This window comes from Anser brachyrhynchus, assembly GCF_964034855.1.
Source record: "Anser brachyrhynchus genome assembly, chromosome: 26".
NCBI classification, from domain to species: domain Eukaryota; kingdom Metazoa; phylum Chordata; class Aves; order Anseriformes; family Anatidae; genus Anser; species Anser brachyrhynchus.
In genome coordinates this window covers 1,516,086-1,542,680 of record NC_137719.1, presented here as the reverse complement: position 1 = coordinate 1,542,680, position 26,595 = coordinate 1,516,086, and the positions used below count along the sequence as shown (strand labels likewise).

Below are 26,595 nucleotides of genomic sequence, written 5' to 3'. Positions count from 1 at the left end.
GAGGGGGCGGGGCGTAGGAGGCTATAAAGGGGCGGCTCGGCGGGCGGCCCCAGTCGGCGGCTGCGCGTTGTGCTCGCGTAGTCGTGCCGGTGCTGCTCGGTGCTCCTGGGTGCTGCTCGGTGCTGCCGCTGCTGCCGCTGCTGCCGCCAGGATGTTCGAGGCGCGGCTGGTGCAGGGCTCGGTGCTCAAGCGGGTGCTGGAGGCCCTCAAGGACCTCATCACCGAGGCCTGCTGGGACCTGGGCTCGGGCGGCATCAGCCTGCAGAGCATGGACTCCTCGCACGTCTCCCTGGTGCAGCTCACGCTGCGCTCCGAGGGCTTCGACACCTACCGCTGCGACCGCAACATCGCCATGGGCGTCAACCTCTCCAGGTAGCGGCAGGGCCGCCGCGGGGCGGGCCCGGGCCTGCGGCGCTGAGGGCAGCGGGGCCCGCTGGGGTTTGGGCGAGGCGGCGCGTGAGGGGCTCGTGGGGGCCGAGGCGGCCCCGCGCCCTCAGGAGCGGCTCGGGGCGCTCGGAGCCCCGCTGCGCGCCCCCCCCCCTTCTCCTCACAGCTCTCGCGCCGTTTTTCGCAGCGCGCGCGGGGCCCGTGACGTCACTGGCGGCGCCATGCGCGCGGCGCGCTGTGGCGGGAAAGCGCGGCGGTTTGGCGCCATGGCGCCCGCAGCCCCCCCCCGCTGCCCGCCCCGTGCGGCGCCGGGCTGGGGGGGACGATCATCTGCACGGGGCCTCGTGCATCTGCATTGCGCCTCGGTAACGGCCCGGTGGTCGTGTGTAGCACCCGGAGTCTAAAGCAGCCTCGCTGCACCCGAGGTTGCTGGCAGCTTCTCGTTAAACTTGCTTTAGCACTCCGCAATAGGTAATTGGCTTGGTGTTCCTTCTCTGTTTGCGATCCCATGAGCGGTCTGCTTGTTTTTTCCCTAGCATGTCCAAAATACTGAAATGTGCTGGAAATGAAGACATCATAACGCTCAGAGCAGAAGACAATGCGGATACATTGGCTCTAGTGTTTGAAGCACCAAGTGAGTCTTGTACTGGGGAGCTCATTTGCTAGCAGGATAACTTAGGCAGTCATCATAGACTGAGCAGTATGTGCTGGTTGTGAGGGTGGTCAAAAATGGGAGGAGTCACCTGAAACTTACACGGCCTGGAAATGGGAACTTGGTCTACTTGACCAGTGCTTCATCTGAAAGAGAATCTTCCTTATGCTACATAAAAATGTTCTTAGGCACATCTCGACAGGCAGCTTTCCTCTTACAACCTACAAAAGGCTGTTTATGTTGCTTAGATTTCAAGCAAGGTGGATCCTATTGTCACACTTAAAAGTGTTTTTACTTTGATAAAAAGTTGGGGGCAGAACTTAGATCCTGATTGGTAGTTTATTTGAAACACTTGGTCAAACTATGCTTTTTCTTTAGATCAGGAAAAGGTTTCTGATTATGAGATGAAGCTAATGGATCTCGATGTGGAGCAGCTTGGAATTCCAGTAAGTAGTTGAATGACTGACTGTTTCTTGGTGTGTTTTTCCATGTTCATGTCAGACATAGTTGAAGATTGTAGCAACACTTCCTGAAGACTACATAAATTTTAGTGTATTGACTGTATCAGTCTTATTGGTAAAAGTTTAATTATGTCACTTTTTTTTACAGGAACAGGAATATAGTTGTGTAGTGAAAATGCCTTCTGCTGAATTTGCACGCATCTGTAGAGATCTCAGCCATATTGGTGATGCAGTTGTCATCTCCTGTGCAAAGGATGGTGTGAAATTTTCAGCTAATGGAGAGCTAGGAAATGGAAACATCAAGCTGTCACAGACTAGTAATGTGGACAAAGAAGAAGAAGCTGTAAGTTAATGCTTACTGTGGTGTCTTCAGCATTGAGTTTTCTACTGATATGACTGGAGGCTAAAGGTGGGCCACTGGATCACATATTTCTCTGATTTATAGAACCAAGTCAACAAATCCTGCCAGCCTTGGGTTCTCAGCCATGGGGTTTGCAAAAAGCCCTCAGCAAAGTGGGGAATACCACTGGCTGCCTTTGCATGAGGTGTCGCTGGGTCTGTGGTGCTGAATTATTTGAGAAACTTTAGATGATTTGTTGCAGCTTGCATTTACCAAACTTTTTAATCTGCCTGTTCTAGGTTACAATAGAAATGAATGAGCCAGTCCAACTGACCTTTGCTCTGCGGTACTTGAACTTTTTTACCAAAGCTACTCCTCTGTCACCTACAGTAACACTCAGCATGTCTGCAGATGTTCCTCTGGGTAAGTAAATGCAGCTCTCATTGAAAATCTCCTTGTAAAATATTCCACCTTAGAACTGTAACAAGTCTTGACTGAATGGCTCTTCTGAAGAATCTTTTGCATTTTTTTCTTTACCAGTTGTGGAGTACAAGATTGCTGATATGGGACACTTAAAATACTATCTGGCTCCAAAGATTGAAGACCAACAAGAAGGCTCTTAATTGGACTAGGACTTGAGGGGGAGATCTGGTCGTTCCTGGAGAGAACAACTGACTTTGAGAAGGAAATGGTGTCTGCCATATTACCAGCAGTTTCAGTACATTGGAGCATCCAGTGAGCACTGTTAAGCGTGTTGTGTAGATATCTCTGTAAATATTTTTCAACTTGCTATTTTGCTATATTGGTGTCATTTGAAACAGGATTTTTTTTTCTGGTCTATTCCTATGCTTTCAGTAATCTTAGATGCTGTATCTAGGTGAAGTACCTTACTCCTTTTGTTGTGTGTTAGAGTGCATTATTTAACTTCAATAAAGATGACTCCTAGAGTTTCAGCTGTGGAACTATAGTTGACTAGGCTTGCTGTTTAATTATGCCACAAGTTTATTTGCCCTTCATCCATTTATTTTTGAAGCTGATACTCTAACTGGAACATGGAAAGTGGAAATAAAGTAATTTCATGGTTCTTACACTATTTAAATGTGGATGGATTAATCAATGCTTTGTCAAACTATGCTGATATACCCCTGCATGAGTGGCCAAATACCTTGATTAAATGTGTTGAAGTGGAAGAGGTAGTTACAGTCTGAATAATGCATCAATGATACTGTTTCCTTAAGTAGAGGAAGTTTGTGGAACGTGTTTTGCTTAAAATGCATTAGCTTTGCAGATGCAAGAGCTGCCTGTTCCAGCAGGAACTGATCCTGTAGCTGTCACTTTCACTCCAAATGAAGTCTGAGGGTGTGTAGACACATGCCACAGTGTCACAGTGACCGCAAGTTGCTTGGTGTAGAAAGCTGTGTGAACCTTTCCCGGTTTTAGATCTGTTACTAGCTTGTTGATGTTAAACCATTCCTGGACAGGCCTGAGCACGTTCCATGTCTTTGGTGCCTCTGTCCCACACATCTGTTGACAAGTGTAGTGCAATCACCCAGATCACCAGCAATTCCTCTTACTTATATTTTTGTTCTCATCATTCATTCATGGAGGTACAGTACAAGGTTTATACTGAAGGCTTGATCATGAAAAACGGGATGCAAAAACTGTTTTGGTAGGTAGCTACTGTTTTTCACTTACTGTATTGCTATAAGTTACCCATAAATCGTACCCCTCATTGTGAATCGGTGATTCCATTTCTTCATGAATGAAGAAACAATGAAAAGCAATCTTGTTGGCTTGATCAGTGCTGTGTAGCAAGCAGTGCTTGCAGGGTCTTAAGTACTGTGGGTGCGTTCAGGTTTAGGAGGCCCTGTACTTTCCACTGGTCATCTACAAGAATATTGAGCATGCCTATAAACTTGGGTAATCCAACTGATTTAGCAGAATTTCACAAGGTGGCAGTACTGATTAAGAAACAGATTCTGCTGTGTCAGAATGATGAGTGCTTTCATGATTGAAACTAGTGCCTGCTCAAAGCCTGGGAACAGGATTTTTTAATGCTCCCTGCCCTTTTTACTTCATTGATAGCAGCAATTCTTTCTTAGAAAATATTTCATTGCAGTTTTCTTCTGCATGTAGATCCCTGCATGACTTTTTTTGTCTTGAACTTTATCTCATATCTCCAGAGCATACACCATTTATTCTCTTGAATTTTGAGGTTGTTGGTGAATTCAGTACCTTTAAGAACACACCTGAAAGCAAGATCTAACCCAGCTGTCCTAAAACTTCTCAGCAGCAGTCGAGTTGTCCAGAACAACATTGGATACCTCAGAATTAAGAGGCTATTTTACCTCAAATGCAATGCTTCCCAGATGGATTGCCACTGTGGTACCCACAAGTGCAGCAAGTAGCTAAGTACTTCAGTAAAGAATGAAAGATCAGTTGTGTTGAAATAGTCAGGAAGGATTCTGTGTTTTACTGATGCTTAAAGCTGTGCTAGTGAAGCATATCCATTTTTGTGCAACCTCCTGCTGTAGTGGGGATTACTGAACTCCTGCTGTTTTACCCATGAACCTAAAAATAAGCCATGTGGTTTAATTGCTTATTTTTGCAACTGGAACAACTAAGTTGAGTAGTTTCTTGTAGTAGGAAATGTCTTTTAGCATTAATATCTATGCTGTTGTGTGTGATTTGTGTATGATCTGCTCTCTGGTTAAATCCTTACATTAGCTGAATATTTACTTCGCCATTGCTGTACCCAAATACTGAAGAAACAATAGCTACTCCATCTTTAAAAATAAAAATTAAAAAATTGAGAGGTATGGTAAAATGCTGCTTCCCTATGTTTGAGGAGGTAAACTTTGAAGCTTATACCTTTCTCCATGGCAAGAAGGTCTAATTTATAGAACAAACGGGGGGTGGTCTTTGAAACTTCAGATCTGGTGTTCCAGGCACTCAATCCAGTGCGTATCTTATTGATTTACAGGAATTGGAATCATGCTAATTTCTGTAACTTCCTTTTTTTTTGGAGCAATTGGATTAAGTAAATTCCCAGCTGTGATTTATCTGTATTAATACAGTTCCAGGTGTTCAAAATAGGTGTTCTCTTTAGTGCCCAGCGATAGTACCTGAGGGAATGGTGTCGGGCTGCGACAGGGGAGGTTCAGGCTGGATATCAGGAAGAGGTTTTTCACTGAGGGGGTTGTCGCTCACTGGAACAGGCTCCCCAGGGAAGGAGTCACTGCACCTAGCCTGTTGGAGTTTAAGAAATGTTTGGACTGTGCACTTAGTCATATTGTCTGAATTTTGGGGTAGACCAAAATGTGGTGCCAGGAGCTGGACTCAGTGATCCTTGTGGGTCCCTTCCAACTTGGGATATTCTATGACTCCGTGAAAATACTTTTCTGGCTATACTTTTTCTGTTACATATGCATAGCTGTGACGGAGGGGTGTGCTCTCCCTGCAGACAAGTTTACGTCCTGAGCTTCCTTTAGAAAATCAACATTTTAAAGCATATGTAGTAGCAATGTGTATTAAGAACATGCTGCTTCATAAACCAGTCACAAACGCAGCCCAAAGCGTGGAAGCACAGACAGGTCAGCTTGGTGCTCCGTGGGTCTTGCATGACCAGGGTGACCAAAATGCCCGTCCGTGCCAACCTGCCCCACAGCTCTGATTTCGGCTGCCAGTCCTGAGCGCAAGGCTCAAAATAACTCAGTGGAGCTGAGCCAGCGAGCGGCCGCTGCCATAACCTGGAAGGAAACGACAGGCACAGAATAAACTTCCTGGGTTGGCCTGCGGCTGGAGCGCGGAGAAGAAGCGGCAGCGGGAGTGATGGGTTTGACCAGCAACGTGAGTTGTCGGTAACTCTTGGCTTGTGTTAACTTTCCAAAGCTCTAACGCTGCTCACGGCACAGCGTGCAGTTCTCGGGGCGTTGTCAGACATGTTGTGAACTTCCTGCTCCGCAGCAGAGAAACCATTTTGCCTCCGCGGGAGGGGATCAGATGGGTTTCTCGCACCAGCATTGAGGTTTGAGCTCCCAAATGGGGCAGGAAATGACATCCCCCTTCCTTCCTCACTCCCGGGTGTAGAGGGTAGAAATTCGTATCACTGCTATGAAAAGGATAAACAGGATTTTGGCCTGAAGTGCCACGACTGCTTTTATTTGCATGCTCCCCTTTGAACCTTTGCTTACCCTGGAAGTCCTGCCGCAGGCAGTGCTGGTTCCTGCTGCGTATGAAGCACGGCTGTAGCTCAGCGTTATTAGAGGGCCTGGATGGCAAGCACACCTCCCCGTTTGCTTGCCTCTTAAAAAGCACAGCAGTGAACTTAGTTCTGATCCTCTGCTGTTCTTGAGCGCAAGGAGAGCGAAGCTCAGTGGACTTGAAAGCGGCCCTTAAAGATGAGGTCCGAGGCAGTGTTTTGTGCTTCATAGCCTCTGCTTGGTTAGAAAGGAAATGCAAAGGGCTGGAATGATTTACGCAGGTGTAAACTGGAAATTATTGCTGGGAAGCCACTAGGAATGGCCTGGTAAATAATGTGACAGGCAGTAAACAGCCCCACAGAACTTGGGGGCAAAAAGGAACAGAGTCAGGAAATCTGACAGGTTTTGGATGTGCTGATTTCTTGTCTTCTTCCCTTTCTGCACTTCGACCCCATGGGTATGTGGGAGGCTTTGGGGGCATTTTAGCACAATGAACTTACGGGGAAAAAAAAAAAGTAAAAATAAGATGTGTAAAGAAGCTGAGGGTGAGTGTTACCACCCAGTAGGTGGGTGATACCCCTACTACCCATAGGGATAGAAATGTGTTTTTCCTATAGAAAAAGCAAAAAAGTTCAAGTTAAAGGTATAGCTGAGGGGGATTTAAGATCGGAAGGTGCTGGATGTTTTACAGAAGTCAAATTTACTGAAAGAGAAACAAACCTGATGGCAAGGGAATGTGCCAACATGTAGTGAGCAGAGATGAAAAAGGAGATATTGTTATTAATGTGAGGGAGACAAAGAATTTCAGTTCAAATGGAGACTAAATATTTTGAGGAGTTGCTATTACCTTAGCTGTCAAATACCATTATGGAAAGCGCATCTTTATCCCTTCCTGTAGGAGCAGTTGGGATATATGCTTTTTTTTTTTTTAGTTCAAGCTTTTCTAGAAATTAAAAAAAAAAAAAGTTGTTGAAGGCAGTGCAGGAAATGTATATTCTGCCTCTTTGGGAATTCAGTGCAGATTCAAGGCTGTGGGTGAGCAGGTGCCTAATGTATAGGTCCTGTATAGGGGAAACCAGCAGCTGGGAGCTGTCAGCCTCTGTTAAATGGCTCTGCAGTGCGTCAGAGATGTGTTGGCAGGCCAGATCCAGGCTTCAGTTTATGAGAAGACAGGCTTCAAGGCACAGGAGAAAGCTGGCTCTGCCCATCTCCCTGTTCTGATCACCCAGGACTGTCACTGCTGGCAGCAAAACCACAGGGCTAGGCTTCGCTGCATAGTGAAATTGCAGGGTATGGCTCCGTGTAACTAAATAAAGTTCAACCCTGAATACTTCCTCCCTTGCGGCTAGATAGACAAGTGACCTATGCTTTTTAGCTCCCTGCTCTTTTTTGGTTGCCTCATCTGCTAACCACCCCATCCCCTTGTCATGCTCCTACTGAGTCATGACTCAAACCGTCTTAGGGATGACAGCTCCATTTCATTCTATTTTCCAGTGTTTTTTTGCAAAATGGATTTATTGCAAAATATCTAGCTGGTTGAAAAGCTGCTTTGTTTAGTTTTGGTTTGGGTGTATTTACTAGTGGCCCTGTTTAGAAATAGGTGGATGTCAGACATCTTACTGCTGGAAGTGTGATCTTGCAGATGAGACCTGGCTTATACAGGGCATATTATTCTGGAACTTCTATCAGGTTTTAAACACGTTCTTCGTAATTTGATTTTGTTTTCAAATATTGACAAATCCAAACTTGTCTGCAGCTATATTTATGCCTTTTATTTTAGGTTTAAATACAAAATTTTATTTTAAAAGATTTAAGTCATGAAAGTGAACAAGGATTTTTTGGGGTTAGTAGAGGCTTAACGCTCCTGTGCTTGTCTTAGGAAACATAATCCACATCTGACTCTATCATCCAGTTTGCTCTGATTTTTTTTTTTTTTGCTGTTTCTGTTTTCCAGGTTCTAGCTGATTCCCAAGCATCATTGTAATGATGTCATCAAGAATGAATCTGTCTGCTGGCATTCCCAGTAGTAAAGTCAAGTATTCTAAGCTTTCCAGTACTGATGACGGATATATTGACCTGCAGGTAAAAAGTAGGGAAGAAAACCTCTTTGTACTGCTGCTCTGACTGTAAGCTACTAGTGGGGGCTGCTATAGCTTTGCATATATGCATGCGAGACTGCTTTTTGTTCGTGTCCACCAGAAAGGTACAAATCTATCCACAAGCCACCACTTCAGTCTTTCTCCTCTAGAAAGCTCACAGAGCACAACTGGAAACAACATTTCTTGTTTAGTAGGGTCAGATTCATTTCTTTGGAAGGAGATGAAAATCAGAGCAATGGGTATAAATGCTAGCTTGGGCAACAGGGTCTGCATGGGCAGGGTTCGTTGCAGAGAGGCTGTTATAGAGCCATGCGTCAGGGCTGCTGCAGTGTTTTGTTTGCTGTCATCTATGCCGTGATTAGAAGAGAGCTGTGCTGGGGTAAGCTGTTTAATTTTTTTTTCCCTTTTCCATCCAGTTCAAGAAGAGCCCACCAAAAATTCCCTACAAGGCAATTGCACTTGCTGTCGTGCTCTTCATGATTGGGACCTTTCTCATTATCATAGGAGCCCTCCTCTTGGCAGGGTACATCAGCAAAGGTGTAAGTGGTTTGATTACACTTCTGTTACAAGTTCTGTATTGTTTGCCCCTCCCAAAGCCTGCCAGAACTATCATGTTCAGTGCAGAAATTCAGAGGAAAAGACCTGTAAACAAGAAAGTAATCCCCCTTCCTGCCACACTGGTGTTTGCTGACAGGCCTGCTCCTCTGGCAGTAGAGCCCGTTATCTCTAGTTAGCAACTTGGGAGTGGGTCCATAGCTGGAGGGGAGATCTGCCAGGAAGGGATGAATTTCTGTCCTACCCAGTGGTACAGTTCCATTTTAATGCCACATCATTGCAGTGGTCAGCTTGCTGTGTTGGTGAAAAAATCCTGGGATCATCACACTTCTAGTAAAGATCCCCCACTTTCTCTAAGGGATACCTGATTGCTATATAGAACACGGCACTGTTTTTCTCCCCTCTCCGCCTTTATGATCCATTGAAAGCAGATCTGATGCTTGCAGTTGACATTGTGCTTCTCAGTGACACATTTCTCCTTTTACCTTGTGCAGTATGGAACTGCTTTACAGTTGGCAGCTGCTGCTTATCGTTGTGGAAACAGCAGCATTTTGGCCATATCGGAAGCAGTCCAGGCCCAGATAGGAGAGCTTGCCCTTAGCCAAGCATGCAGGACTCAGCCTGTGGTTGGCAATTTTGTCATGTGATGAGTGTCAGGAGGAGCCACCCCTCCAGCCTAAAGGAAAAGGTCAGTTGAGGTTTCCTGTAGCATCAAGCAGATGCCAGACCAGGAAGAGGAATTAGAGCTCAGCCTGAAGACAGCTGAGAGATTTGAGATAGATTTTGCAGGCCTTAGGGATGAATAATTGTGGTGGTTTGCTTGGTGAGGCAGGACCTGAGAAAAAGAAAAGACCTTGATATGGATCTCTTACTGCACTTACACAGCTTTTCTGTCTGACGCAGGGAACGGACCGTGCTATCCCCGTGCTCATCATCGGGATCCTTGTCTTTCTCCCAGGCTTCTACCACCTGCGCATTGCATATTACGCTTCCAAAGGCTACCGGGGCTATTCCTATGATGATATCCCAGATTTTGATGACTGAATGATGTTCCTGACAACGTTATAATTAGGTTAGTGTTAAGAGCTGCTAGTTACCCTGGATATTGGAGGGAGCTGTTAAGATTGTAAATGAAGTATATCAGTCACGTTATGCAACTTCTGGTTTTCAAAATTCGGTGCTGAAGTGCTGCAAGCTTTTCAGCTGGGGGGACAAGGGGGTTAAACATGGAATTGACCAAAAGTATTGCAACATTAGGTGGGAAGAACATGTGGTTTATCATATTTTTCCTCTTGGTTACATAATGCTGGTTGCTTGTAAGAAGTTATTCTTGGGCAAGGCAATTCTAGCAATTTTCCAAAAATAGTTGAGCCAGACAGTTTCAGCAGTAAAGATATTTGTTTTTCTAAGTGCTTCATAGAGTTTATTTTATTTTTTTGAGAGACCTTTGCTATGCTTGGTTCTAGAGTTGCAGACAAACACCACACATAACTCTCTTTTGCTCTCTGCCCATCAGAAGGGCTTCCAATTTACTTGTCTTATGCTTGTCTTGAGTAATGGAACTCATATGCGTACAAGAGGGGAAAAATGCACTTGCATGAAATAACTTATACAAACTGCATTTGCTGCACAACTCCTTGCTAGACTGACCAATCTTATGCACTCACCAAACACATTCTTCAGAAGCAAGCTGTTTCCCATGCCACTGCTACTCTTGGCAAAATCAGACTGTCATCCTTTAAAAGGAAGGACTGTTGTGGGATTTTGCTTATTTTAAACTGAATAGAGACAGGGAGAAGAACTGGAATATGGGCCAGCATTCAAGTGTCTAAAAACAAACATCTTGGGTTTGACTGGTGTGGGTATAGGAGACACCTGAATTCCAGCTATCTGTATGTATATTTGGGATCATTTTATCCTTGTTTAGATACATTGTGACTAACTCCCTAAACCAGTGAAAAGAATATCTGTATAGTTTGTACTGAATAAATTGTTTGTATTATTTTGCTAGCTTCAGTAATACCTTATTCAGGGAAAACCAATTGGTAGCTCTGTACTTGATGCAAAAGTAAAAACTCACTGTCTCCTTAAGTGGGACTGAACCAAGTGTCCTGAAGAACAAGTATGTGACAAGATGTAGAAATGCAAGCCTCAAGTATATGTATTTTACATGAATAAACTTCACTATATTCTGTGTACAAATTACAAGCTCATCTTTTTCACATTCACAGATCTCAGTGTGCGCTAAAAATGGTCCTGGGCAAAGAGGTTAATACTTCAGTTGAGCCTGCTGTTGCTTACTGCTTCTAGTTTCTGATGTAGTTGTTACAGTCAGCAATAGACTTTGATGAGCCAGCAGCTTTGAAACAGCTCCAACTGCTCTGCAGGACCCTTGGCTTGCTTTGGGGCAGAGCTGGGAACCTGGAATTACCCTCTCTAGAGCAGCAATGCGGAGTGTCTTAGGTGTGACAAGATTATGTGCTGCTTCAGAAGTCCAGGATTCACTTTTTGAACCTCTCGTGCAGTATTTGAATGTGCAAAGACCCCAGACTTCTAATAGCTTGGTGTCAGTGTCCAAATATCCAGTCCTTTTATGTAACAGGGAGTAGTGTCTACATATGACTTGCAGTCTGGTACTGATACTCCAGAATTGTGCCAGGCATAGCTCATGTGGACTGAAAATTTGAAAGGTAGAGGGGCAAAAAACACAGCAGGTCCTTGGAGATGGTCAGAAAGCTTTCCTGGACAAATGTTCTTGCTCTGAAAGTACAAAACTACTTTGTCTTTTTTCCTTCCTCATTTTTCTATTCCTCCTCCAATGTTCTAGATTAAACTCAAAGCCCGAGCCAAGGTCTTCTTTTTTTAACCTACATCTATTCCCTTGTTTGACTTGATTAATTGGCTTGTGTGTGCCCCAGTGGTGCACTCTGAGGACTAACTGATTGAATTCGGGATCTCCTTTTTGCCTTTCCATCTCTGAAGGCAACAACTACGTGTGTTCTCTCTTGCTCTGCTGCGTCATGCTGGCCCTGGCCATCACCCGTCTCACGTTCCTGACGCAGCCGGCCCCTGGGCTGGTGGCAGCCCAGCTTTCCAGATGTCACACGCTGCTTGGCAGCAGCTGGAATGCCTCAATTAAAGCCGGGTCTGGCCAGGAAAGTCGCTGCTGACGCAAAACCATGAATCAGCCTCTATTAGGGGATAAGAATGTGGGTTTGTTTGGTTTGGGGAAAGGGGACAGGGAGTTGAGATGGAAAAAGAGGAGTAGGGGGAGAAGATGCCTTCAGGGGCTGATAGGATGCAGAAAGCTGAGAAGCCTGGGGCAACTGAGAGGGATAAGTAAATGTAGGGGACAGGTGAAGAACATACTGACATTTCTGGAGGGTTGGCAATTTATTTTTTGAAACAGAAACAACATCCTCAGACAACACAGTGTATAAATAAGATCAGACTCTACCCTGGTGCTCACAGGGCTGTCTGTATGAGGAATGGACACTGGGAAGATTTCCTCTCTACAGGGATGTTTTGCATCTAATTTGGAAAGTCAAAATGGACATTTCTGGGGAAAAAAAGGTGTGTTGACTACTCAAATGTAGGTCCAGGCTACTTAATTCTTTGAGTTTGCGTGGTGTATTCTAAGTGTGGCTTTCAAGGGTACAAGTTTCTTTTACGTCCAATCTTCTATTGTCTAGCTGTAGTGTAGCTAATACCTTGGGTTCATTTTTTCTTAGAAAATAAACTAATTTACATCTTGGAAAATTTGGAAAATTTTACTGTTGCATTTGTTTCTGGTCCATACCTCTATGGCAGTGGTAGGTACTCCTTTGGGTAGGTTTGAGGATAATCAGGGCTGTCACCTCTTACTTTTGTTAAAGTATTACATAAAGGCATCACAGTTTTCCTTCTAAATGTAGCCATTGCCCATTCCTTGTTCTAGTCCCTTAGTGCTAATACATTACAACGGGATCTTTTACAGTTTTTCCTTCTACTCCAGCCACGCCATGGACCTGCATGGATGATTTGCACAGCTGGCTTGCCTCAGCTCCCTGAGCATGGAGCTGCATCCTTCCCTCCACCCTGTGTGCTCGATGCCTCTGCCAAATCCCACAGCTAATGGCTGTGCTCCTCAGTTCCCCTTCTGTAAAATTGTCTGTTGTGGGTTTGGGGAGAGCTGACTGATGAGGGTAATAGGAAAATGCCTGTGAAGAAGTTTCTGGTTCTAGAGCAGGGCTTGAACGACAAATAAGGCAGAGGCTGAACACTGATGAATGGGGATAATACTGAAATAGCTGTTTCCTTTATTGAGCATCATCCATTCTGGGCACTCGGTGAGGCAGCTGTCTCAGAAAAAATAGTCAGCATTTATATAGTTTGATGGGATATTATTATACACAGAAGCTCTGTAGCAAGAACAGGCACCCAGATTTAAGGCTTTTCTCCAGTTTATGAGTGCCTGAATTTATATCCTCAGTGATGTTTTTCTGTTGCTGCGGTATGGTGTATTTATATGATTGTTTGATTCTAGAGTCCCCTGAAGGCCTGAGCTACCAGCAGTCCCAAAGAAATTTTGCCAAACATTATTTATAAAAGAAAAGACTCCCTTTAGGTCAATCTCACGAATTTTACTTAAGTGTCTGGAGTGAGCACAGCTAATACAAGTTCCCAAGCATAATCACATCAGAGGAAACTTCCCTTAACTAGACAAGCTGTTTGAAATGTCTAGGTGAATAAATTGAGGGGAACAAACAAGGTAGCAGTGAAGACATACTGGGTAGCTGCAGATATTAACTATGAGCCCTCAACACTCATGCTAAATCCAAAACGACTTTCTCTAATCCTCTTTTGCAGCGGCTCATTGTTAATGACATATGCTTTCCGAGGCAGAACACGACCCATTCCCCTCCTCTCCAGTAGGCTCCTTCTCGCTGTTGGTGGTACAAATGCCAGCCTCTGAGAGATGGCCACCAACAGCTCCTGGATCAAAACCGCCATATATAATTAATGTTGATTTTCTAACACCTCCCGCTGCCAGTTCCCAGTGAGAAGGAAAGTAAGGCAACAGACTTGTACCAAGCAGTGACATTCAAGCATAGAGCTAAGGAGTCAACCTGCTGCCCACATACAGGCTGAGGGACTTCAGTGGGCTTCCAGGAGAGGCTTCACACCTCAAGATGCTGCTAAAAACATCATAACAGTCTCTGCCAACTCATGCATTGGCTAAAGTGGGCGACAGCGAGAATTTATAGCATCAGATCCAACACTGCACCTCCAAGGTTGTGGCTGATTCCCTTGGCGAAACATTCTCTGCAGGGGCCCTGCTTGAAAGGGACTCTTTGTATCACAAGGCAAAAATAGGAGGCATAGAGATACACTCAGCAGTAGAAAGGAGCAATAGGAAAAGCCAGAATTAACCAAAGCTTTGTGCAAATGGTTCTGATAAATGGTTGAGAGAAGAGGGAGAAATGGTGTTTCTGTAGGTTGCTTGATGTGATAAAGGCAGTGGTGTGGCAGTTCACCAGCCTGGAGATACTATTGCATGTGAGCCTTGAGTCCAAGTGAAACCACATCTGTGAAGGGCTTATCACACTATGCTGTTCTCCCAATTCTTCTTTGTTTTAAGGTTAGCGGAGCCAACAAAGCCGTGCTCCTTACAGGTGCAGTGATTTTGCATCTGTCCATACGAAGAGCCTAGTGAGGAGGCATCATATTTCTCACTGTTGTGAGGAGGTGACTGCTAATTCCTCTTGTCCCATGCTTCCCCTACAAGGACCCTAGCACCTAAATGACTGGCAAACCTTTACCCACCGACATTCAGTGGCAGCTAACCTGTGAGAGCTTTCTACAGGGAAGATCCTGGGAAAGGGGGATGTAAGTACTCCCAGCAGCAACTTTCCTTGTACTATATATATTTCTTGGCATCATTGTTGATCGTTCTCTCTGAAGTTTTCCATGTGTTTGTTCTGATGGAAGTTCATGGGACAGGGAGAAGAGCAAGGCCCATCACTAATCTTGTGGTGGTGTAGCAAGCAGGACCTTGGGTTTCCAACACCTTGTTTCTTTTCTCTCAGTAGTGATTTTATCTCCTCTTTTTATAAATTGACCCTGGAGGCCTGGCTGAATGTCATCCATCTGGATGATCATCCCTTGAGGGCTGAGGACTGTCTGTGGAGAGGGGTGCTTGTAAAGAGGCTGGGATGGCCAGCAGGTTTGTAACTGATCATAGTCCTGAAAATATTTTAGTAGAAATTGTGTGAAACATCTGCAGAGAATGAGGGAGAGAGAATGTGATGACTCACTTGGAGCATGCTGCATATAATCAATGCACTATAAATATAGCCATAAAATGAATGTTTTGTTTGAATAAACAGCGCAATCTACAACAGCACCTCTAGTGCTCTTCTGGTACCCATCACGCAGGAACACTTAGATTAGACCCTACAGTCGCGGTCTGCTTTCTTTCTGTCAACTGCAGTTAGCCGAATTCAGCAACATTTGCCATGGAGAGGCTCCATGCTCTGATGCTACTTTTATAGCAATATGGATTTTGCTTAGCGTAAAAAACAACGTAAAAACCTGCAGGGCAGGAAGAAATGACTCGGCACAACAGTTCTGTCCTTTCTAATCAGATTTGTGCTATACTCCGTTTATGCTGAGGTCTAAATGAGTTTCTCCACATTCCTCCCCCTCATGCCTAGTACTTAAAAGTCCAAAGCATCAGCCCATTCATACAACCACTCCTTGCATCTTCTGTCTTTCCCTAAACAGCTCGTTAGCTCCTTAATCTTTCTCCTTACCCTTCCTTTGTCCTGCTCCTCCCAGCAAGATCTCCACCTGCAAAGCACCTCTGAGTCTCCCTGACTTCTGCCTTTCCACTGGGCAATTTTCTCATTGCTGTGCTCTGGAGCTGCAGCTCGTCAGTTTAGCAGGTAAGTGCAAATTGTCCAACCCTCAGATCTCTCCAGTCTTCCAGCTGCTAGCAGAACCCTTTGGTTTGCCTCCTCCAGCTCAGGGAAGACGGCAATCCTTCCATCATTTTCACCCTTCTCTACCTGGTGAAAACTGCAGGCAAAAATTGTTCTTTTTCCTAGAGCTCTGCATTCAGCCCCAGTGATGCCTGCATGCTGCAAAGCAGCTGGCACGCCATGTTCCGTGCTCACCGAGTGAAATGTCAGTGTGTGTCAGGGCTTCCTTCTTCCTTCCTTAATACACAAGCAGCTTGAGATTTTTAGGAATGCTGGATTTAACTAAAAATAGTCCAGACAGTTCAGTGGGCCATGACAGATTCCTCCCTCCCAAGAGAGTTTTGTTCTGAGATAGAGCCAAGGGTCAAGGTAGAAGAAAAAAAAAGTCTTTGAAAAAAAGCTTGTGGATTAGAAATTATTGTTTTCAAATAATTTCATTGACCTTTTGCTGCTGTAGACAGACTGTTTTTCTTCTCCAGGCTCAGGCAAACTTTCTTTTGTGCTAGTTGGGTACACATTCTATTGAGACCTTTGCCTTCCTGCTTTCACCTGTGTCTAGGAAGGTGTTAGGAAAGTTCTTTGAATTGGAAGTAAGGCAATTATTAGGAGGTCTTTTTTTGTGGCCATGGACAGAGCTTGCTCGTGACAAGAATCAGGAAGCAAACATTTCCTTCCTTTACATTGTATTGTGCTGGACAGCCACGGTGCTGTCCTCCATCTCTTGGAACTTGCCTTTCTGAAGGTGACATGGTCCTGCAAGACTCATCTATAACTTTTCCAGGCCTGCTACAATTACAGTAAGGAACAAAATTGCAAAGAATTGTCTTTGAGAAGGCTCAATTTCTGCAAAATAGTGGGTTTGGCACTGAAAGCATAAGTTCTGTGGAGGAATCACCATTTTAGTCTGGGCTTGCAAAACAAAGAATAAAATCCACCAGTCACCACTAATTAATTTTATTTTGAAATATTTACTTGGACTGCAGCAGTAGCTGCTCTTAAGTCTTTAAAGGATTAGCTGCCTGCTAGTTGTTCATGTCTGCAACCATTTATTTAAGCTGTTGCTGCAAATCATGCTGTTAACCTGTCATGCAAGGTTTCAGCCTTTCTTTGCTTGTCAGTGAGAAATGCATGGTACACACAAGTCTTGCTGATGCGATAGTGGGAAGTTAACACATTCGCAGTCAGGTCTTCTTCCCCCAGTTTAACATGCTTCTTGAAGGAGGGAAAGACAAAAGATACATATAGTAGTAATTGTCTACTCTGTATAGGATATTACAAAGTCTGACTAACAGAGGCCGATAGAAATTTAAGGAACATGAGATGTGTGCGCAAATGTATCACGCCCCCTGCCATGAAGATATGGTCAGCTTTCACCTCTGTGCTTTTCCATGTGCTGTTACCAAAGACAAATAGCTCTCTCTTTCCTGCTGACCCATCAAAAAGGATGCAGCATTTCCATTGCATCCCAATGCTTGGTTGCATTTGTCATATCATGTTGCATCATTGTTGTGGTTTAACCTGGCCGGCAGCTGAACACCACACAGCCGTTCGCTCCTCCTCCCCCCTCCCTCTCTGGGATGGGGGAGAGAAACGGGAAAGTGAAGCCTGTGAGCTGAGATAAAGACAGTTTATTAAGACAGGAAAATAATAATAATTATTATTATAATAGTACTACTACTAATAACGCGTACGAAACAAGTGATGCACAATGCGATTGCTCACCACCCGCTGACCGATGCCCAGCCTATCCCTGAGCAGCCAGCCCCGCCACCCCGGCCAGCCACCCCGATATATTGTTTAGCATGACATCAGATGGTATGGAATACCCCTGTGGCCAGTTTGGGTCAGCTGTCCTGGGTCTGTCCCCTCCCAGCTCCTGCTGCACCCCCAGCCTGCCCGCTGGCAGGACAGAGCGAGAAGCTGAAAAGTCCTTGGCTTAGTGTAAGCACTGCTCTGCAACAATTAAAACATCAGCATGTTATCAGCACTCTTCTCATCCTAATCCAAAACATAGCACCCTACCAGCTACTAGGAGGAAAATTAAATCTGTCCTAACTGAAACCAGGACAATCATCTTTAATGTAAGTGGTCAAACCAGTCAACGAAAAGCCAGCTACCAGGGGAGTTTTCATGCACACAACAGCATCAGCTTCTGAGCTAAAAGCCATATTCAGCAAAGGAAGTCAGGGTTTAGAAAATCTTGCAGAAAGCTGACATGAAATGCTGGGCCAAATTCTTTGCTGACGCCAACTAACGTCAATTAGAGAGAGGGGTCAGTTTGATAACAGACTGTGTAAGAGGTTTGGACAAGGGATTTCTCGCCTGCTCAACTCACTCCTTATATTGCAGTCTCACCTCAGCAAGGATTATTTCTTACCCTTACACACGTGTATTCAGTGTAAAAGTGAAAGTTTTCAGGTCCTTAAACACACAAATACTAATTAGCATCACCGTATCATTTTCTACCAGTTAATTTTCATTAACACCATTAGAAGAAGTCTACCAGATCCTTCAATATTCATTTTTCTTGTCTCTCAGTACTAACGGTGCATGTAGCAGCATGACTTCTTCAGCACTGTTTTGGGTGGTTCTTTTACAGACAAGTATCTTATTTTCTCTGTATTTAATTATGCAGGTCAAGTGTATTTTTTTTTGCACAAGAACAGCGGCAGGATTGTAATGTGGCCAGTTCAAATGTATGTGTAAAAGTAGGCCAGCGGATGGTCTCCAACTACAAATAATAATAAAAAATGTATTTGTAAAAGTTTCTCTTTGTTGTGTAACCACATTTCAAGTTGCTGAGAAGACACTGCAGAGTTCAACTTACAACCTGCTTGTGTTTTAACCCTCCACATGAAACAAAGGAGACTGTCTGTCTTTGACTCAGATCCACAGCAGTCTGAGACACTGTATGCTTGAAGATGACAGCCTGCTCCTCTCCAGGGAATTTAACATCCCTTCAGCAGGGTCAGCGCACCAGGATGCTGTCCTGGTCCAATGCTCCCCATCCTTCCTTCAACAGGATGGGAAGCATTGAAATAGGAGGGAGTGTAGGCTGGGTGCACATCCCTTCTCCCACATCTGCTGTAGGGAAAATAATTTAACAGTGGGGAGACAGCCCAGAACTTGCAAAATCTCACCTTCAATAACACTGTATCAGTCTGGCACTACTTACAAGTATGGAGAGGTAGGACTTCAGGCAGGAAGGAGTTAACTAAAGGAAGGGCAATTTGCTGGGGAGAAGTTGGAGTTCATTGTTCCAGGCTCTGCTGTGGATTTCCTTTGCATCCTTTCATCTCTCTGAGTCTTGGTTCTCATCATAAAAGGGGTTGCTTGTCTTTCTTTTTGCTATTTTTGTAAAAGGACTGACTGTAAGCCCTTCAAGGCATGGACTTTACCTTAACCTGTGTGCAGTGGCACAGTGGGAAAGCTCTGTCAGCAGGGAACTATAAATAGTGAGCCTGTCCAGCCCTGTGGCATCCAGGTTTGCTATAATTGCCTCGTTTGCACTCCTGTGACAAGTTGTTAGTTCAGCTGTCAGGGAAAGAAGGAACTGAAAAGTATTGCCACAGACAATTTCCAGCTCTTGGTTTGCCCATTGTGCTTTGGTTTGGGCCCAGTTCTCCCTCCTGCCTCAGGGAGTTCTTCTTTTTCTAGCCAAGTGAGTGACGATTCCCATGAAGTATCTACCCAGCATGATTCGTGATTCGGACAGTTCAATTTCAGAAGCTTTTAGAGGGCTTGTTGTGGTACTGTCTGTTTCCCTCTTTGACTCAGCACCACACTCATTTATTTTGTCTTTTGCTACTCGCTAGATTTTGCAACATTTTTCTACCATTCCTGACATTGCTGTGTTTTTGTAACCATACATTCACGTGATGAACTAAATGAGTCATGGGCATATAGAGGATAAAAGCAATTACAACATCCAAGACCATCCTTCCTCTGAACATGCTGTGGATGTTCTTTCAAAATTGTTTGCAAGTGGGTTCAGGCAATGAAAAAGTTAAGACCCAGGGATTCTCTCTCTGCTGTCACTTCTCTGCTGAGATACAAGTAAGCAACCACACAAGTGCTGCTTTCTGTTCTTTGCAAAGTAAAGGACCTTCATTTGAACCCCCCAGTGGAGGTGGCTTAATGAATCATAGAATCATAGAATGTCTCGGGTTGGAAGGGACCTCAAAGATATCTAGTTCCAACCCTCTGCCATAGGCAGGGATGCAGCCCACTAAATCAGGTTGCCCAGGGCCTCATCTAACCTGGCCTCAAACACCTCCAGGGATGGGGCATTGACAACTTCTCTGGGCAACCTGTTACAGTGCCTCAAATGAAACCTATTTTGTTCTGCGCTGCAACACTCCTCTAATGGACTTGCAAATGATTTTCACAGAGCACCACGTCCATACCCTTTTGGAAACAAAGTGGAAATAAGTCCCTTTTTGGCCTGATCCTGCCCATACATATTTGTCAACAGAAGCTGCCATTTACTGCTGCAGGTTTGAACAACAGTCACTCATGAACTTGATGTAAGATGGCAAAACTCAGCTTGTCTCCTGCCTGGGCACCATCTCTCCAAATGACATAGGCTTCATCTGATGGGTAGCTGCAAGCAAAATGCCAGTGTGAATGTGCACCAGCAAAGCAAAAATGTCAGGAGCTGTCAGCCACGGGCTTCTTGCAGTCCTTCTTTTGTTGCCACATCTCAGGGTCAGGAGATTAGGCTCCAGCAATTCAGCAGTATTGGCAGCTAAAACTTGGCAGAAACAAGAGAATAGGGACGATAAATGCATGCTGCTTTCCTGGCCCCCTCCTGCTACCATTCTTCCCAATATATAAAGACTCTCCCTTGGCTAGTTGCTTGTGAAAAGAGGACTGGGAATGAACTCTGAGATGTGGCTAAACCTATCTCCTCCATCCTCTGCTAAATACAGGCCTTACACCAGAGTCAGCAAGTTACCTGTTAACTATTTGGTGCAGCCCCTGAGGTCCCAGACGTAATAGCATCAGGAAAATTAGCTTCTCATCTGAAGCTGTCCAGCTGAGTCAGTGTTATTGCATGTTCCCTATTACTTGCACTTCCCCACATTCAGTGACAACGTTTCAATGAATATTATTTGGCCATGATGGTCTAATCAGCCCTATTGCCAGAAGCACAGGAGGATTTCTTGGTTGTTTGTACCCCACTGGCTGCCAGAATCTGGTCTCCATTTACAAAATATTTTGCATATACAAAGGCGAAGGAAGGTCTCTCTCCAAAAGTTACCAGAGGCAAAACCATCTCGATGTGAACAGTAGGGATCCAACAATTTTGCAACTATGCAGACTTTTCCTTCTCTCCCCGTTGATTTATTATGTGAATTCTGGCAACTGCAACTTTGCAACCCGTGCTATTTATCTTTCTATATAGCAAGCACAGCAGTACATCTTCCTCTTGGATCGCTGACTGAAGCCTCAGTAATTTGAGTACTTGGACCAAAGTAGTCTGAGATCCTTGGACCAAAAGACCTAAGAGCACTCTGCACTAATTAAACCTCATAAAGCTCTTCCTGGGTCTTACTGCCTCCATTTTGCAGATGACAAAACTAAGGATTTAGCTCCGATGGCAGATCAGGAAGTATGTTGTTCAGTTTTTAAAATACTTCCTCAAAAGAAATAGTTTTATGCTAACTCTAATTACATACAGCACTATGGGGGAAACACACAGCAATTAAGTCACGACTGTCCATAAGATCAACCATAAATATATGTAGGTCAAGAAACCTGTAGTGGTATTTTCCACTAGGTGGTGGTAGACAGCATTTTCAAGAAGGGTTTTTCACTCTTCCCTTCTTTACCTTATAGACCCAGGGTCCATCCAGTTCAGTATTCTCTTCCCCTAACTCCATATTCCGGAGGAAAAAGCAAAAATATCACTGCTGGTGAGTAACAAACTACCTTTCCTAGACTACTTTCTCCTTTCTCCTCTTAGGCAGCCATGAAAATACCAGGGGGTTCATTTTTACTTTGTGTAATCAAGTAAAAGCCATTCCTATTATTGATATAGATGTTCCATGCTGGGTTGTTAAAAACTCCTGAATTCCACCTGTGGGATCCACATAGAATATCGTTAACGTGATCAAGGCAAAACACTGTTTTTTTTTTTTTTTTTTTTTTTTAACAACATAAAACAAGATAGGGAATTGGAAATGGGCTACGGATCCCAGACCCAAAACAATCATCTCTGGATATAACTGGATGTGAAGTTGTGATTTGGTCTTTTTGGTGATCCTGTACTCAGATCAATGACACATGCCCAAACTGAGGTGACATTTTGGTTTAAACTGGGAATTTTGAGTAAACAGAGGAGATGACAGCCAAAAAGATTTCAGTATTTAAATTTATGCCAGTAATGCACTTGTTGCATATCAAGAAAACCCTGACCTGTAGTCCTGTCCTTACCATTTTATTTTTACAGATCCATGAAGAAACAAACAAAATAAAACTGGCATGCTTGGGGAACATACTCATTAAAGGTTACCTCAGACTATTGCAGTAATATTGTGTTCTCTGGCTGCAGAGAAGGACACACAGCTCAACCTAAAGACTTGACTGTCCCACATCTGTTTCTCCTCATGCAGACTTCTAGTTTCACATGGGCACAACCTCACCACAAAACCAAGTCCCTACTTGCATGCTGTCAAGATGTTCCAGTGATTCAAGCTGGCAAATATCACAAAAAAAAAACCACAAAACTATTTGCTCATATACTCTCTAATCATTACTACTGTGATTACATTAATACTACAATATTTATCCTGCGTTATGAAAGCAAGCATAATGACTGATTAGCACAAAGAACAGAGGGAGGAACTGGGATTCCAGGACTGTTGGTCTTAGCTGAGGAACCTCAGCATTTTAGGAGTACTTACAAGGTTTAGGCCAGTTAGGGAGGGATTCTGGAGATCTATTTTAGACAGACAAGTATTTTAAACTGGTTGAATTGGGACAACAGGCATAAGCCTTCTATGGTGACTAGCTGTCTAGATGCAACAACACCTCACCTGTTCAGGTAAATCCGAGTGAGCTCTGAGGACCTTACCTCTCACCCCTTCAGATAATCTCCTAGATTAGGTGTAGTATATAAAGGAGAACTACAAAGAGAAGGCTTCTTCTTTAAGGTCTCAAAGGTCTGCACACTAAATGATTAATGGCTACTAATTTCCCTTGATAGCCTCTAAACCCGCAGTTGTTATGAAGGACAGGCATATGCATATCCTGTATTTCTGATTCTTCCAACCTCTTTATGGTCCTGTGAATCATTCAGGTAGAAAGTGACTGTTTATAAAGACCATTTTTGTAACAAAAAATTATATATGCTAATAATCCCTGCAAAATAATTTACACCTCTGCAGCAGGGAGGTGTGACCACGTAAAGTGGGCTCTGGGTCCCTGACCAACTGGCTGTTTTCTGATATTTGACAACACAGAAAGCCACCTGGAAGGTAATTTGTCTATTTCATAGAAACAAAAGCCTGAAAATGCTTTGCTAGGTTTGAGCCCATGGTTCCAGGGGGTCTAATTGTGTCAAACTCAATTTTTTTTGAACACTAAATTCACCTTTATCATCTTTCCCTTGCTTGTCCTTGGAATTATTGTGACCATGAGGTCTGTTTATCTGTTAAATTTCTCTGACTCGTGCGTGTATGTGAACTTGCCATTTGCACTTCTCTTGCCAGCTTACCTATATTTCACTCTGCCATCTTCAACTGAGGGGTGCCAGGTTGGCAAAATTAGAACATTTATTTGTGAATCCAGATTAAAAAATTATAGGGCTGTGACTCTACTAATGATTTCTGAACACAGGAAGTCCTCAGAGGGAGACCGAATCACTGGACACATACAATCCATCTTCCAGTATAAACTTCTGTCAAGAGTGAAACTGCTGCAATCTCAATCAATCTTGCATTACTAAAATGTCCCTTATATCACGGCTGCAAGCTCCTCTGCCCTAACAAACAAAGGCTATTAACATTTAAAAGCTACATTAAATATATGTATATGTTTGGGTTAAAGCCAGGCACTAAGTAATGCTAAGGGATCGATATCCATAATCAAGAGCATATACAGCAGAAAAGGTGCACTGAGACTGTGTCCAATATAGTTTTCCACATGGTTCATTTGAAAGCCTTTTAGAAGCTTAACAAGCAGAGGAGCTCAGTGAATGTGGAACCAAACGATGCACAAGTATAAGAAGCACAAACACTCCAGAGGCCTTGTAGAATCTATGGTCTTAAAATAAGCTCCTAGGTTTAGGTTTTAGTAGGATCCGATGAAACCCTCTTTATATGGGCAGTGGATGGAAGGGGTCAGACAGCTGGTGAGCAAATACTCAGTAAACACTCTGAGCAGCTGAACTCTGCAAACAGCAACTATTAAGGCAAAGACCTGAAAGATCAACAAAGAACTGCAGGTCTGGGTGAAATGATGCAATGGATTACAATTAGTGTCACTGGTCTGGGGAGCAGAGGCCTTCCTATCGATTTGGGTTTCTGTTACAGCTATGAGCCACCTTAATCAAATAACAAATTGGGCTGGTTATGGAGAAAGCTCAGCATCAGTCGATATTATCTCAAGGACACCTACGGTAGATTTGCACTCTGCTGTTTGAAGCGTAATTTTGTTGTAGGAGAAAAAGTAGGAATTATTGGAGGCGGTGGCTGGGCTGTTGCTTTCCCGAAAGGCAGCAAGAGGCAAAAGGATTGGTGAGTCAGTTTGATCTCAACACATCTGAGAACTGCACATACTTGAAAGGGCAAAACCCGCATTAAAGCAAGTTACCGTTATCAAAATCAATTAGGAATTTCAAATTTTGCCAAGTGGCTCAGAGAGGAAGCATCCATCTCTTCTGATGTGGGGTATCGAAGCGGCAGGTGTCTGCCATGGGGCTGAAACACCCAGCTCTCTGCACTGGGCTTCAGTCTGCTGCATGTCTGACATGCCCCATCTCTCCCCAGGCTGAAAATTCTGAAAAATCTGAGAAAAGACAGATATGTGTGTGTGGCGGAGGTGTCTTATTTTGGGGGTCTCCACTTCCTTGGTTGCCTTCTCTTCATTCTCCTGTTATAAAAGCTAGATTATTATAATTATTATTTCATTTAAATTAATCCCTCCCCTCGCCCCAAAGGCCAGGGCTGACTGCAGCCTGCACTGACACCACACGAGCGCCATTTTCCTTGGCGCTCGGGAGAGACCCCCCCCCCAACCCTAGCGATGCGCCCCGGCGAGCCCCGTCTCGCCTCGTTGCGGGGTCGGGAGCCCACCTCATGGCGCGGCCCGGCCCTCCCGTGCCGGCCGCCGCCCCGCCGCCCCGGAGCCGCCCCAGCAGCCAGGCCCTCAGGGGAGGAAAGCAGAAGAGCGCCGGGCGCCATCTTGTCGGGGGCGGAGCGGGGCCCGGCCCGCCCCGTGCTCTGCCTGTCGGGGCGGCCCCGGCCCCGCCGCACTCGCCGCTGCCGACCGAGCGGAGCGGGGTCCGGCGGAGCCGCCGCAGCAGACGTCAGCGCCATTGCCGTCAGCTATGGCAGGTGAGCCCGTCCTCCTCCTCCTCCCGCGGGCAAGGCGCTGCCGGCCGCCCCGAAGGAGCAGCCCCGCGGGCGCCTCCCCCATGGCGCCTTCCCCTCAGCCGCGCCGCGGTCAGCGCTCTCGCCTGCTGTCCGCTGTCACTTCCATCCCGGTCGCCCGCCGGAGGGCTGCCATAACATTCCCTCGCATCCTCTCCGCGGGCTTAACCCGCTCTCCCGCCGCCCTGCCGAGGCTCGCCTCTTCCCTCCTGCCGGCGAGGGGCTTCCCGGCAGCCTCCACCATGTTGCCGGGCTGCGGTTCACCTTGGCCTGGCAGCTCCTGCCCCTCCCGTGCCATCCGCGCCCCCCTCTCCTCCGTCCTTCCTTTTCTGCGTTCAGCCCCTCCATATTCTCCCTGGCTGCGTTCCCTGCCTCCAGCCCGTGCGGGGCCGGGGCGGAGGGGCCCCTACCTGGTGGCACGGCCTGGGCGGCCGCGGCTGCGAGGGGGCGGCGAGCGCCTGAGGTGGGCACCTGCGGCGGGAGCCACCTGCCCGCCGGGCGGGCGCACGGCTGGGGGCTCGGGGCTGCCTTCGCCGTTCCTCGGCGGTCGCCGCGTGTGGATATTTCTTCTATTTAAAACATAACGTGTGGTAGAGCCGGCGGCTTGTAAACGGGGTGAAGAAATGCAGGTTAATTCTCCCCTGATCCTGAAGGGGTGGGCTCTCCCTTTCTTGTCTGATCCCGTTCTCGTGATATGCTTTGAGTTTTTTTTTTTTTAATTATTCTTATTCTTTTAATTTATTTGGGGGGCTGTGTGGCTGTGTATGTTGTTCTTCTTTTTATTTTATTTTTATTTTTTCCCCGTGCAGATCCAGTAGGTATGTATTTCTATTTGTTGCTTTTGACTTGTGAGCCCTGTTCAGCATCGTGCAGTTTTCTTTTGTCTTAAGGTATGTTTTTGGTAGAACCAAGTGATGTAGGCAATAGAGAAAAATGCTCAAACAAAGCTTGTTGAAAGCCTCTGATTAGGTTTCATTAATTAACTGATAATTCATAAATATCTGCATTGTGCATTTCTGTCGCTGGAAGGTTTTGCTTTTTCAGAATAGATGAGCATGTAGGCAGAGACTCGTATACACTTTCATTCCTGTCCCTTCATTTTGAAGCCATCGTTGTCATTTTGTAGATACAGAAGACAGATACTTAACACAGCTTGGGGTCTGCTCTTCACATATCCCAGACTGCCCTGTAGGTGAGTGCTGACGTGGGGCTGATCCTGGCAGAGAGCTTCCAGCAGAGCCCATAGAAAATTCTGGCAGGAAAGAGAAATCCCCAGATGTATTTAAGACAAGGTAAAGACCTTACATGATAATTATTACCATCTAATTGCTTGCTCATACC

General features: G+C 45.1%; 3 protein-coding genes and 1 long non-coding RNA gene across 7 annotated transcripts in view; 3 read left to right on the top strand and 1 right to left on the bottom strand.

Moving 5' to 3' along the window:
* Window positions 1-42: 42 nt before the first annotated feature.
* Window positions 43-2,933, top strand: PCNA (proliferating cell nuclear antigen). The gene is made up of 6 exons (XM_080568356.1): window positions 43-372; window positions 924-1,021; window positions 1,418-1,485; window positions 1,649-1,843; window positions 2,140-2,263; window positions 2,381-2,933. The coding sequence occupies exons 1-6, from the start codon at window positions 152-154 to the stop codon at window positions 2,461-2,463; spliced, it is 789 nt and encodes a 262-aa protein (XP_080424482.1). The 5' UTR covers window positions 43-151; the 3' UTR covers window positions 2,464-2,933.
* A 2,604-nt stretch (window positions 2,934-5,537) lies between these two features.
* On the top strand, window positions 5,538-10,898 carry TMEM230 (transmembrane protein 230). 3 transcript variants are annotated; one of them, XM_080568369.1, is made up of 4 exons: window positions 5,538-5,689; window positions 7,997-8,124; window positions 8,558-8,680; window positions 9,600-10,898. In XM_080568369.1, the coding sequence occupies exons 2-4, from the start codon at window positions 8,026-8,028 to the stop codon at window positions 9,738-9,740; spliced, it is 363 nt and encodes a 120-aa protein (XP_080424495.1). In that variant the 5' UTR covers window positions 5,538-5,689; window positions 7,997-8,025; the 3' UTR covers window positions 9,741-10,898. The 3 variants fall into 3 exon arrangements, with proteins under 3 accessions (XP_080424495.1, XP_080424496.1, XP_080424497.1); XM_080568370.1 differs by having other exon boundaries at window positions 5,551-5,700; XM_080568371.1 differs by lacking the exon at window positions 5,538-5,689 and adding an exon at window positions 5,734-5,867.
* LOC308182948 lies at window positions 10,443-25,086 on the bottom strand. Its single transcript, XR_013942180.1, has 2 exons — window positions 24,958-25,086; window positions 10,443-20,411 (listed from the first exon to the last, which is right to left on the bottom strand). It is a non-coding gene; the product is annotated as an uncharacterized lncRNA (long non-coding RNA).
* SLC23A2 (solute carrier family 23 member 2) overlaps window positions 21,558-26,595 on the top strand; it is a 61,708-nt gene continuing 56,670 nt past the window's right edge. Inside the window, exon 1 of one of the 2 annotated variants that reach the window (XM_080568349.1) lies at window positions 21,558-21,576. The gene's annotated coding sequence lies outside the window, so the exon portion shown is untranslated. Of the gene's footprint in view, window positions 21,577-25,073; window positions 25,219-26,595 lie in introns of those variants that run through there. The other variant, XM_080568350.1, reaches the window with a different exon arrangement.